At 42.5% G+C, this 12666-nt stretch overlaps 2 protein-coding genes across 3 annotated transcripts; both read right to left on the bottom strand.

Moving 5' to 3' along the window:
* Window positions 1–23: 23 nt before the first annotated feature.
* On the bottom strand, window positions 24–3490 carry LOC127318882 (B3 domain-containing protein Os05g0481400). Its single transcript, XM_051349278.2, has 7 exons — window positions 3287–3490; window positions 2997–3056; window positions 2812–2910; window positions 1519–1553; window positions 1261–1432; window positions 965–1171; window positions 24–464 (listed from the first exon to the last, which is right to left on the bottom strand). Exons 1-7 carry the CDS (start codon window positions 3374–3376, stop codon window positions 276–278), a joined length of 852 nt encoding a protein of 283 aa, XP_051205238.1. The 5' UTR covers window positions 3377–3490; the 3' UTR covers window positions 24–275.
* A 5316-nt stretch (window positions 3491–8806) lies between these two features.
* On the bottom strand, window positions 8807–12407 carry LOC127318820 (KH domain-containing protein SPIN1). 2 transcript variants are annotated; one of them, XM_051349274.2, is made up of 7 exons: window positions 12117–12407; window positions 11829–11917; window positions 11344–11510; window positions 10103–10216; window positions 9910–10026; window positions 9630–9764; window positions 8807–9204 (listed from the first exon to the last, which is right to left on the bottom strand). In XM_051349274.2, the coding sequence occupies exons 1-7, from the start codon at window positions 12218–12220 to the stop codon at window positions 9031–9033; spliced, it is 900 nt and encodes a 299-aa protein (XP_051205234.1). In that variant the 5' UTR covers window positions 12221–12407; the 3' UTR covers window positions 8807–9030. The 2 variants fall into 2 exon arrangements, with proteins under 2 accessions (XP_051205234.1, XP_051205233.1); XM_051349273.2 differs by having other exon boundaries at window positions 9630–9773; window positions 12117–12404.
* Between the last annotated feature and the right edge of the window lie 259 nt (window positions 12408–12666).

The following is a 12666-nucleotide window of genomic DNA, read 5'->3' as shown; positions in this document are numbered from 1 at the left end:
TAAACAGAACTGAGAAACCAACATTGCAGCGCTTGAGACACCAAATTAGCATAACATGGAGGGGTTATGAGTGCTCGGTTACTGGTGCCAAAACATCTCTTTACATGTTAAATCTAGGCAATGGAAGGGTAATTACTGAACACCCATATTTCCAGAAAGAGGCCAACAAAAAGACGCAAAACAGATGACCTGGCAGGAGAGCGCATTGCTGATACGGCAACATACTTGCCCTAAGTACCTGTATTTTGGGTCTGATGGATCTAACAAGAACGCTACTATCTCCCACGGAGCTTCCTTCTTTTTGCTCCTACGAGAGGTTGAGGGCTAGAGGGAGGTTCAGAAGCAGGTGAATCTGTCTGGTCAGGCTCTTCCTGGGCTGAATCGCTGTCCATTGTATCCACATCAGCAGTCTTATCACCAGGCTTGGCTTCATTTGCATCCTCAATAGCTTTGAAAATGTAAACCTGCAACAAATAAAGAATTGCAACTTTGCAAGTAAGTCAAACCCCAAAACTGTGGCTGAATATACATAAGAAAAAATTGCTAGACTGATGTTTATCAATGTTTGAGTACACATGCAACACAGTGCCTCAGCTTACAGTAGCACAAATATACTATAAGAAATTAGCAATAGCACACATATTTTCTTATTTGCCAGTTCCCATGTTTACATTGATACATTAGGGGCTCCTGCCTAATTATACTTGCATACTATAAGAAATTAGCAATAGCACACATATTTTCTTGCTTGCCAGTTCCCATGTTTACATTGATACATTAGGGGCTCCTGCCTAATTATACTTGCATACTCTCTCAAAGGGATTCATGTTAGAAATTTATGATTTTGTTTTCACTTCTGTAGTTCTATTTGAGCTCCTTCTTGTCAGTTGGGACATAATTACCAGTTTTTGAAATGATGATATGGAAGTTTTCTTAGTAAGTAACTAAGTATAAAAAAAAGTACCTTGAATCTATCAGGCTCAGCCAATTCAAAGACCAATGAATCCCCATCTTCCAGATCATGGTGCATCGAAAAGCCTCTCCATCCGCCACTCAGACCTGTTCGATTTCCAATGTATACAACATCAAACTCACCACCCTCTTCATCCTCCAGCACCATTTTATACTCACTGGGAGGCAGATGATCTTTGCAAAACCTAGAAGGCAGACCCTTACATAACAGAAAATTGATGATGCTTTTTTAGTTGATAATAATATGTATAATATTAGTTAAACAGCATACAGAGAGCACCAACTTACAAGCCAAAAGCAGCCAGATACATGTGATCGAACCATGGGTTTAACAAACGATAGGTTGCCAGCGTCCAGACTATCTTGAAATTTCTCAGCTCTTTTAAAAGCACGCTTTTGTTGCTGATAAGAAGAAATTCTTCCAGTGTATCCCCTTCCATTGTCTGGACCTTTGCTAACCCTGGTCAACACAGGCAAGTAGCCGATTACTTCAAGGGTGGGACAACCATGTGCAAGATAATCCAACAAAGCTAATGAAAGTATTACCTTCTGCGGCGCACAAAATTGTCAACTTCAGGTAACTGTGAGAAGAATCAAATGACAACTCAGTATCAATTGCAAAGAAAAACAAATCATCACTTCACGAAAAAAATGAAAGGATGTTCCTTGCACTACAGCTCTAAGCAAGTAAAACTATAATAGGGGAACAAAATCAAGGAACTGAGGACCCATGAATAAAGTATACATCTGAGGTCGCCATGAACTTCACAAAAGCAGGATATGAAAGTTTTTTTTCAATCTGCAATTATAATCTACATATTTAGAAACATTACAAAACTATCTTACTACATATTGCATATGTTTCATTCTCTCAAAATATGAAACACACAATTTAAACTATGTAAGAAATCACACCACAGGACGCCAAGTCCCCCACCCAAACAACATTAACCCCAGCCCAATTAATGCATCAGATTGCAAGGATGAAAGAGACAACTGTCAACAGAATATATCCTCCTTCAGACAGGGCATGGCAACTAGTTAACATGACAAAAAGAAACAGAGAATCTCCTGCAAAGCGAACAAGACAACTAGGAAACACTACAACTCTAACAAATTAAAACTATACTTGGGGTACAAAATCAAGGCACTACGCACTCATATATAAAGTACTCATGTGAGGATATGAATTTTTTTTCCAATCTGCAATTATTATCTACATATTTAGAAACATAACAACACTATCTTCATATAGCACACAATTTTAACTATGTAAGCAATCACACCACAGGACGCCAGCCCTCCACCCATAAAACATTAGCGCCAGCCCAATTAATGCATCAGATTGCAAGGATGAAAGAGACAACTTCCAACAGGATATATCCTCCTTCAAACATAGTACAACTAGTAAACAGACAGAGAAAAAAAACACAAAGTTGAAAACTAGGAAAGACTACAGCTCTAACAAAGTAAAACTATAACTGGTGGGGCAAAATCAAGGCACTAAGGACTCATTTGGAAAATACTCATCTGAGGTTAACACGAATTCAGAAAACATGATATGAAAGATTATTTGTTAATTTGCAGTTATTCTAGGTATAATTAAAAACAGAATAGCAGTATATAACTTCATGTAGCACATGTCTTCCATGGCTATTAGGAGGGCACGGCACGGGAGTGTGACACCCATGGAACATAAACCCCAGCCTAATCGATGCATCAGATTGCAAGAACGAAAGAAACAACTTTGAACAAGGATACGTCCTCCTTGATACAGAGCATGATAGCGAGCAGTAAACTTGGCAGAAGAAAAACTGCAAATCTTGCGAAGTAACTCACATCCTCCTTGTAGGAAACTGTAGTCTTGGCCCTGGAGGAGCGCCTGACTTCAGTGGCGGCCTCGAACTTCTTCCTCGGCTTGGGGCTCGCACGGGCGGTCTGCAGAAACGCAGCAGGACGAATCAAACCCGCCGCAACCAACCGCGGCAGACCGACGAGTTCAAGCGATGCGAGAAAGGAGGTACCTTGCCCTGCTGCCTGGTCGCCTGGACCAAGCTCTTGGCCATCTTGGAAATGCCCAGACTCTGCAGAAAAGGGGGAAGGATGCAGAGAAAAATCAGTGGCCCGAAAAGTGAAAACCCCCAATGCGTGCGTAGATCGGAATCGGAGCCGCTGCGAAGAACCCGCGGAACAAATCGGCGGTGGCCAGTGAGGGCCGTCACGAAATGGTTCGTCTTTCCGCCGATGTGGGTTGGGGGAAGAGATTGAGAGCGGGTGGAATGGAAGAAAGCTCGTTGTTTTGGTGCGTGCGTACCTCGAGGTGCTTGAGGTTGTCGAGGATCCGCTTCCTGCGCTCCTCCTCGTAGGCGGCGCCCGGGCCGGCGCTGGCGGTCTCCGTCGCCATGGGGCTGGCTCCTTCCTCCGCAGGTCCGCGAATCAAGGGGAGGGTCAAAGAAAGTCGTGTTCTTTTGGGGAGAGAGAGGGGGAGAGGGGGGCTGCTTGCCTTGTTGGGAAGACGGGTTTCGAATTTTGAACGTTTGAACCCAGCGCCCAGCACCTCTTCTTATTCGTGGGCTGGGCTGGGAGAGGATTCGACGGTTCCTACGGGAGCGGCAACGGCTGGCGTTCCCGTGGGGCTGCCAGGTGGGCCAGACTTGTGGAAGCTGCTAAAACTTCTGAGGCACAAGTTTGTGCAGTTAATTCTTAAGAAAAAAATACTCTCTCATATTCATATCACATGACAGTAATATAGATGTATTTAGACACATTTTAATTATAGATACATCCATTTTAGCGGCAAGTAATATGGATCGGAGGGAGTAAAAAAAAGTATGTGTAGTTTGATTGGCTTGGCGCTTTTAGAAGATTGAATTATAGGGACAAGGTGTTTCTACACCTGGGTGCATATGCACCCTTTATTTGAAATGCATATTAAATATATTTCTAAATGTCAAAAAAATACAAACAAAAATGCCTCGTGTATGTCTTGACATGTTACATATTCACAAAGTTGTTTCAGAAAAAACCGATATGTTTTCTGTCTTGTACTAAAAAGACAAATTTTTGGTGTTAAAATAGTCTATTTCTCGAGACATTATTTGTCTTTTTTACATAGGGTACAAAAATTGTCGGTTTTACGTGAAACTTTACGTGTACTCATAGAACGTGTCCCTCTACATGCTAAATTTTTGTTCCTAATTTTTTACTTTTTGAAATATGTGTTATACATATAGGGTGCATATGCACCCATGATCAGTTTTGGGTTTTTCGAATTATAGGCACGAAACAAGACCGGAAGGTGTACGGGGACACAACGGGGCTGCTTACATACACTACCATGATGAAAAATTTGCCAATTCGTTGTGAACAGATTTACTTAGATGGCTGTGCCATCATCTTTCCAGCAAAAATGCTGCATTTTCCGAAAAATATCTAGGGTTTCTTTTTTGCAAGAAAAATATCTAGGGTTGCCTCTCCACTACAAAAGATCGAGGTAGATGGCTTTTCAACCGATAATAGACGAAGTGGAAAAAAACACTCCATGGACGTAAGGAAAGAACCTCATGAGTGTTGGACGGGTCATCCTCACTAAGAAGATTATCATGGCCCTGGAAATATACTACATGGCGGTTCTTTCCTTGCTAAAATGGGTGAGGAACAAGTTGGACAATCTCACAAAGGGGATTCATTTGGAAAGGCGATGGCGCGGAAAATGCAAATGGAGGACACTCGCTTGTCATTTGGAAGGTGGTTTACGCCCCCAAAGAAGCTCTCATGGTTTGGGGTGACAGGTCTTGATCACTTTGGATGGGACCCAAGGACCATGGTATCAATGGACCGACCCCGGGCATCCATGGCTCAGCTCAGAGCGTCATTGCACTCAGGCCAACCTGGACCTATTATGTGCTTCCACTACCATCAAAATTGGTAATAGGACAAAGAAAATCTTCTAGATCAACAAGTGAATTGGGAACTATGAGTTGTATGATAAGGCACCTGAGTTATACAAGATAGCAAAAAGAAAAAACCGTATCGTAGCAAGCACTTAAAAATTAGAGGGGAGAGGGGATGACTGCACTTGCGGCATATCATCCTTGTCCCAGCTCTACAAATTTTATGTCTGCCCTAACACCATCACTCAAAAATTGGCCACCTTGGGTGAATACTCCATCTAGTTAATGCACAACTTTTCAGAAGTATTCCGAATTTTCCTCCTCACAAGTGTTCGAAGGATGCTACGGATGCGAGAATCTTCCTACCTGGAGTTTTTCTACTTGTGTCGTTGGCACCCCCAATAGCCTCCATTCGTACAGGGTTCGCTTGGGCATAGGCTAGACTCCACGGTGCTCCCATCCAATCTGGTTATTTTTTCAATGTGGTAAGGAGCGCACAACAGCACCAACCAACACATCTTTTAAATCTCATTCCATATCGTTTGAACCTGAAGTTCAGTTTTATGATATATTTGAACATTTGGGTTCGTTATGATGAGAGCTTCAAAATAAGAGCAATATTCATTATATTGATAAAAAGTTTCAAAGTTTGGAACTTAGGGTAACTTTATAGAATTTGATGAAACCATGGAAAATATGACACAATGTTAGACTTGTTTGATGTATTTCTCCATAGTTTGTGTAACATATATGTTTTCCTCAAATTTTTCATCGTGCTTTTTGCGTGCCAAATATGAATTTTCACTAGCTTTCCGTTGAGTGTCACATATTAATGGCACAGTTTCGTAGATGTTCATTGTGTTGTAGTCTTTACAATATATGATTTATTGTTAATTTGTCCATAATAGGGCTTTCTTTTGTTAATCTTCCCATAATAGGGCATATGTTTAATTAAGTGCTCTTCTTGTTTTTTGTTCCCCCTTTTTATTGTTGTTTGCGATGTGTGGCCGCGTTGGGTGTTGCGTGCGACTCAACGTCACCTAGACGCCGCCCCCTATCCACGCGTCCGTGCGGCCACCCAAATAGTCAAAAAGGGACATGTTTCGTGTTCGATTTGGGTGGCTGCATTGGAGTTGCCCTTAGATTATGTTGATTTAGGGAAAGGGCGGACAAGTTTCGATGATATTTGCACCAAATTGACAAATTCTTGGTCAATTCGAAGTACTTGGTCCTTTGTCAGTTGTCACTGCGATGTTATTACTAGTTAATAATACGAAATTCGAAGTACTTGATCCTTTGTCAGTGGTCACTACGATGTTATTACTAGTTAATAATACGAAAAATTAGAAGTTGAAGATCCCACTAAAAGTTACGATTTTCATATGGAACAATCTTGCGAAGCGCAACTGACATGTTTTTTTAGGGAAACAGTCGAACTCCGTCCCGCTGCTAGCTTTATTGATAATCAAACACACTTACGTCGTTTATCATAAAAGGCAAAATAAAACTAGGGAGATATCGTCCCAAGTACAAGAAGAAGAAGACTGAAAACTAGATTTAGCAAGTTCATGCGCCACAATATTTGCCTCACACGGGCAGTATTCAAAATTCACCTTTGAGAAACCTGACGCGAATAAGTTGCAGTCGTAGAAGATAGTTGTTGCAGCTGAGCCAAGGAACTCCCATCATTCATCGTTTGCACTACTTCATTATTATCAGATTGTCTAGTAAATCGATTGCATCCCATATATTGAGCTAATAGAAGTCCCTCCCGGAGAGCATAAGCTTCAGCAGTCATCACATCCGCCACAAATGGGAGATCTTTAGTATGAGCTGCGATGAATTTATCTTTGAAGTCACGTATAATAACACCCACACTTCCACGTCCTTGATCTGCACAAAAATAAGCGTCGACATTGATCTTCACTTCACCTTCAGGTGGACATGTCCAAGACACATGTTTGCGCTGAATAGGGTTCTTGCATGCTCGCCAATAATTAGATGCCAGGGCTTCAATCGACAAAACTGAATTCTGGGGCGTTTGTACTTCCTCACCATGGACACATTTGCGTCTCTCCCACCAGATATACCATGTCCCAATAAGAATAATTTCTGATAATCCGATTCCGCCAAGAGAGTCACAGGTTCTCATTGTACAGATTATATGTTCCAACGCAATAGCTCCTGCTCTAACTATACTTACGACATCCTCAATTACTGAAAGAACTCCAAGCTTCTCCCATATTTTCTTTGCATGCATACATGTGAACAGAGTATGCATTATATCCTCACATCCCTCCAAACACACCGGGCATCCATTATTAGTAATTATATGTCGATTTGCCAAAATACCAAAACAAGGGATGAGACCATGGAAAGCTCTCCATCCAAAGATTTTCACTTTTGCGGGAATATTTAGTTTCCATAACTTTTTCCATACCAGGCAAATCTTAGATCTTCCCACACCTAAAGCTCTTCTCTCTTTGCGGATGAAACGATGGTCCTATACAGCATGGTACGCCGAGCGCACCGTGAAAAAACCGCTGCTTGTATGATGCCATGCAATAAAATCATCCATACCAGGTGGTGCAATGGGAATCTCCATAATTTGGTTCACATCCACTTCCTAAAAAAGTTCTCGTAATAAATCTTCATCCCATAACCCTTTATTCGGATCAATAAGTTCAGCAGCTTTAGTCAAAAAGATATTACCACGTGGAGTAACAAGCTTCCGTGATGGGTTTGTAGGGATCCAAGCATCTTCCCAAATGTTTACTTGGATTCCATCACCAATTCTCCAAATGCACCCCCTTTTAAAAGTTTCCAGCCCCGCAATTACACTCTACCAGGTAAAAGAACTACCAGGCTTTAATTTAGCTTTGAGAAGATCTCCTTCAGGATAGTATCTTGCTCTTAAAACTCTTGCACGAACTGGTTCTGCCATGACGACAAAACAATTAGACACCTTTTTGGCTTATAAGTTTAGGAACACTCGAAACTGGTTGAATCTATCGTTCAGGTTGTGTTTAGCTTCTATTCGAAGTGCTCCAACAATCTTTGGTAACTGGTTGCAGGATAAACACTCGAAACTGATATCTAACGTTCTGGTCGGTCCGGCGTGGCACTATATTGGTTGTATGAATATGCAGGAAATATATCTTCATCACTTCATATTAATTTTCCTCTGTACGCACTGGCACTAACAACAACGATCAGAGCACAAGGAGCTTTTTAAATCATGCATCCAATTAGCGCGGGAGGCATCATGTATCTCCGACTGCACATAACCGAACTGAAACCGAAAACCAAACTGAAGAAAACCTAACCGAAACCGAATTTCAGTTTTTATAGTTTTATGGTTAGGTTACAGTTAGCAAAAGTGATAACCATACACAACTCAGTTAATTCGGTTTAAAACCGGAAATACCGCGGTTAACCGAAGAAAACCGAACAGCTAGCCCAACAACGAATTTTACTTTGCAGGCCATCCATAATTCATGTAAAACGTTTATATTTGTTTACAAGTGCATTTTACACAATAGAGGTGCCACAGCTTGGTGGTTTGTATGTGGTACTTTACGTGAAATGCTTGGAAGGTGTTATTTAAAAATTCGCGTCAACTTTGGTTAATTTGGTTATTACCGAAACCGAACCGAATTAATATGGTTATTACCGAAACCGAACTGTATTTTTGTACGAAACCGTATTTACCGAAGTATAAAAATTGTATTTACCGTAAAACCGTATTTACCGAACCGAATTAACCATATTAACCGAACGCGCAGCCGGACATGTATCCAAGTAGAGTGGGATGCAAGAATGTGTCTACCTAGTCATCTATTGCTTTGACGGGGCATATTGAGTCCCTAGAATCTCCGTTTGTCATATCTCAGAAACTTAAATTCTGCACACTGTCATATCTCAGCATTACCAGCAACAAATAAATCAAATGTTCTAATTATAAAGGAGGAGGATTCGCTACTCATGGATCATTCTCAGTCAGTTCATATGCTAATGTCACATGGGAGATCAAAATTCTAGTAGTAACAGGTATCACACGATGCCAGCACCATCATGAAAGCTTGCTCATGAAAAATTAAGTTGTGAGGGCACCGAGTGAGCGGAGTCTCTGGAGGGTCAAGTTGGGAGGAGCAGGCCTCTGCAGTCATTGTTTGGTTCGTTTCATTCCACCGTTACTGAAGGGAGAAGCTCCGCCTGGGCGCGGGCTTGGATGAGGACTTGGATGTGGACTTAGACGCGGACTTTCCTCACGAAGTGGTGAGTTCAACATGGCAAGCTCACGGAGTTGCTGCCTCTTGTAGTAGTCTTGCGATTCATCCTAACAAAATACGAAAGAGACAAGATTTAGAAACATACAAGGACAGTAACTTGATTGCACGTGTAAGAGAACACAGCTTCATTTCAATCATTATTGTGTGCTTCCAGAACCATAGCATTAGTTTTAGTGGATCAATACTTAGTAGTGTGCTAGGACAAACATATCATAGATAGAAGCTACGACAGTAAAAGTAAACTTGAGAGAAATTAGGTAGAAGAAAAAACAATAAAGCAAAGATCCAGTTCAGTATTTTATTGCAGTCAACGCTAATATCTCAAGAGAATCATTCTAGATAAAGGATGCGGGAGAAGTAGCACTTAATATTGCCATATTTCCAGATGTTTGATCTAGTTACTCTGCTAAATGGCTATAGAACCTATACTGGGAGAAAAGGCATATAAGATGGTTGAGACGCGCACACATACCACTGGTTTTAACAACTCTTCTAGGATCTCTTGTGCTTTTGCAATTCTTGAATCAATGACATTAGCAGGTAACTCAGCTTCAATCAAGATATGCAGGGGGTCATCCAAGTGTTCATAACCAGGTCTGCCCTTCAGCTGTTCCTCCTTCAAGACATGAGAAGGACGACAGATGAGCAATGCAAGCTTGCTGGACACAATATAGTACTGCACTATACATATATAGCTATATACCAGTGACACTATATCTGCGGAGTTTGCATAAAAGAAGATTCATGTTTACCTTCCCAGGATCTTTAATTGAGCCCTTCCCTCTGATAAAAACACGACAACCCGTAGAGGCTTCAATCCTCTTCAACGAGTTTCCCCTTGGCCCAAGAAGACGGCCAATAAAATTGAACTGAACAAGTATGACAAGCAGAGTAAATAATGGTTCCGTACCAGTAAACATTGCAAGTGTGTAAATTCCAACTTACATTAGGGTAATTATCAGTTGGTATTTCCAACCGCAAGATCTTCTTGACAATGTATGATGAGGGGCTTTGTGGTGCTCCTTGCCAACCCACAGGTCCTTGCGAAAAAGCTACCCTCTGATAGACGACATAATTGTAAGGCTTTACACATCTTAGGACATAATAAGCATAACATAAGAATCAAGAGTGCGGTGCAACCTTTTGTGAACAGGTAGGACGAATTGAACTAAGCAGATTTCAATTTGATTATGAAGAAGTTAATCCAGTTTCTTAATTCGCCGCACGCAAAACATAATTTAGTTAAACATCGCTATCTTAAGCGTCAAGTGCCTTTTTCTATAAAACAGTGTGTTTTTCAAGTCTCGTTAAGGATTAAAACATGCCTAAGATAGTAGTTAGCCCTCACTATGTCAAGACACAATTTTATGTATTGCTGCTCTGTGGAAGAGAACAGTACAACTTCTAAAACAGGGGAAAGAAATAAAGAATTCAGCTTGATTTCCAGTTTTCCATCTTCCATAGCAAGCCTATAAATCAAGAACGTATAAAACTTCACTTTGAAAATACTCCTAGAAAATATTTAACTTCATAAACATATATCTATTTACAGTCATTGTACTAATGGGAATATCAAGAATGCATCTTTATTGCCAATTCATAATATCAATCAGCACAAAAATATTTAGGCACTATTATCCGCCTGGTGCATTTTAAAAGGGAGACTTCCCAATTCAGCAAGCATTGATAGCAGAGGGAAAGGGGGAACAAAACAAAGAGGTTCTGTATATGTTTTAAGTGCACTACAACTTTGTTATAGCTGAGCAGAACTCGCAAACACACAAGATGATAGAAAATTCAGGTAACAGTACTGAACCTGCTCACCTTACATCACTGAAATATCTCTTCATGAAGAGAGATAGGCTAAAGGATGAGATTAGGTTCGTAAGAATACGATGCGACCAAATGTGATGGTGAAGATGCAACCTACCTCTATTATCATTAAAAGGAAGTGCGGCGGCAGGATATGATGTGATAACATGATATACAATTAACACTGCAATATCACATCACCTAATGGATGCACAACTTAGGAAAGGGTGCTAAGATACAGGTTGCAACCTACCACATCACCAAGATCTCGTGTCCTAGCATTCTATTTTGAAGGGTTTAACAACTGATGATGCGATCAGATAGGATGGGTGACTGAACATGCCACCCTCATGTCAGAACACAGACGCAATTACCTCTGGATGAGCCCCACTCCAGGGACCAAAGCCATTCCCACAGAAGTTAGGCATTGGGGGCGACGGATGATGATGCATCTGGTTTGGACTAGCCATGGGCATCCTGTCGAAGTCCCCACCGTGCTGGTGCTGGTGCTGGCGAAGCATGCAGGACACCCGCATTATCTCTGGTACCACACGAGCATATAACAGCAAACATCAGCACACGGCGGCATTAGCAAGAGAAAGAACGTAGTAGTACATATAAAAAAACTAGCTTTGCTGGCACTGAAGAATCGTATGAATCAAGCTACATGCTTTCGAGACCTATGTATGATAGAGAAAAAGAATAGGACCGTCCCGTCAGACCAAAACAGAGTCAGCGAGCAAGTTTGCATCAAACAGAGGGAGCAATCAGGCGGCGGCGGCTAATTCCAATCTAATCCGAGAGAATGCCGCCGTACATGGCGGCGGCGGCGGGCAGAGAAGGGAATCGAGGCTCTCACCTTGGCTGAGCAGCTTGCTGCAGATTGGTAGCACCTGCGTGAAGGGCACGAGCTTCTGGTGCTCCTGCAACAGCTCCGACAAGTACTGGCTGCGGGCACCGACGCCATCCATCCAATCCGGCGCCATCCAATCCGACGACCCAAGGCAGATAGGAAGGAAGGAAGGAAGAAAAAACAGAGGCAACGAATTCAGACGTTGGCCCAAGAAACGAAACGAAAGCACCAATCTTTGAACCGTAGGAAGGAAGGAAGGAAAACCCAATCTCAGCGTGGGTCCGTGTCCCTTACCCGCCTCCTATGTCCGGCGGCGGGCCGGCGGGGGGCCTGATGAGCTGCGGCGACATGGTCCTCCCGGGGGAGAAGCAGGCGTCGGGGCCGTGCAGGCCGTCCATGGCGGCAGGGGTGGCGGCCGGGGCTGCGACCAATGGTGAGGGAACGGGAGGAAGATGAGGAGGGGAGGAGAGGTGTTTGTGTGTTTTTTCGCCTCGTATTCTCTCTTTTCTTTTCTCGGTACGGAGGCGATACCCTTTTTTAGGAAAATCTCGGCAAAACCCTGCGCGCCGCACGACGCCACCACGTCGTCTCTCTATCTTTTTGCCCTGCCGCCGCCGCTGCCGCTAGGGTTTATAACAACAGCGCACGCAGAGAGAGAGAGAGGCCCTGACTGACACCCAGGGGCGGCCGCAAGATACGCACCGGCCTGCTTGCCGTTTTCTGCATTGCCCGTCCGCTTCTGTATCTCTCTCTCTCTCTCTCTTTTCTTTTTACCGGACTACTACTGCCAGTCTACCACAGATCTCATGTCATGTCAGGTCTGTGATAATAAATACTTGCATTG

Source organism: Lolium perenne, chromosome 1, assembly GCF_019359855.2.
Source record: "Lolium perenne isolate Kyuss_39 chromosome 1, Kyuss_2.0, whole genome shotgun sequence".
NCBI lineage: Eukaryota > Viridiplantae > Streptophyta > Magnoliopsida > Poales > Poaceae > Lolium > Lolium perenne.
This window is presented reverse-complemented; position numbering and strand designations above follow the sequence as displayed.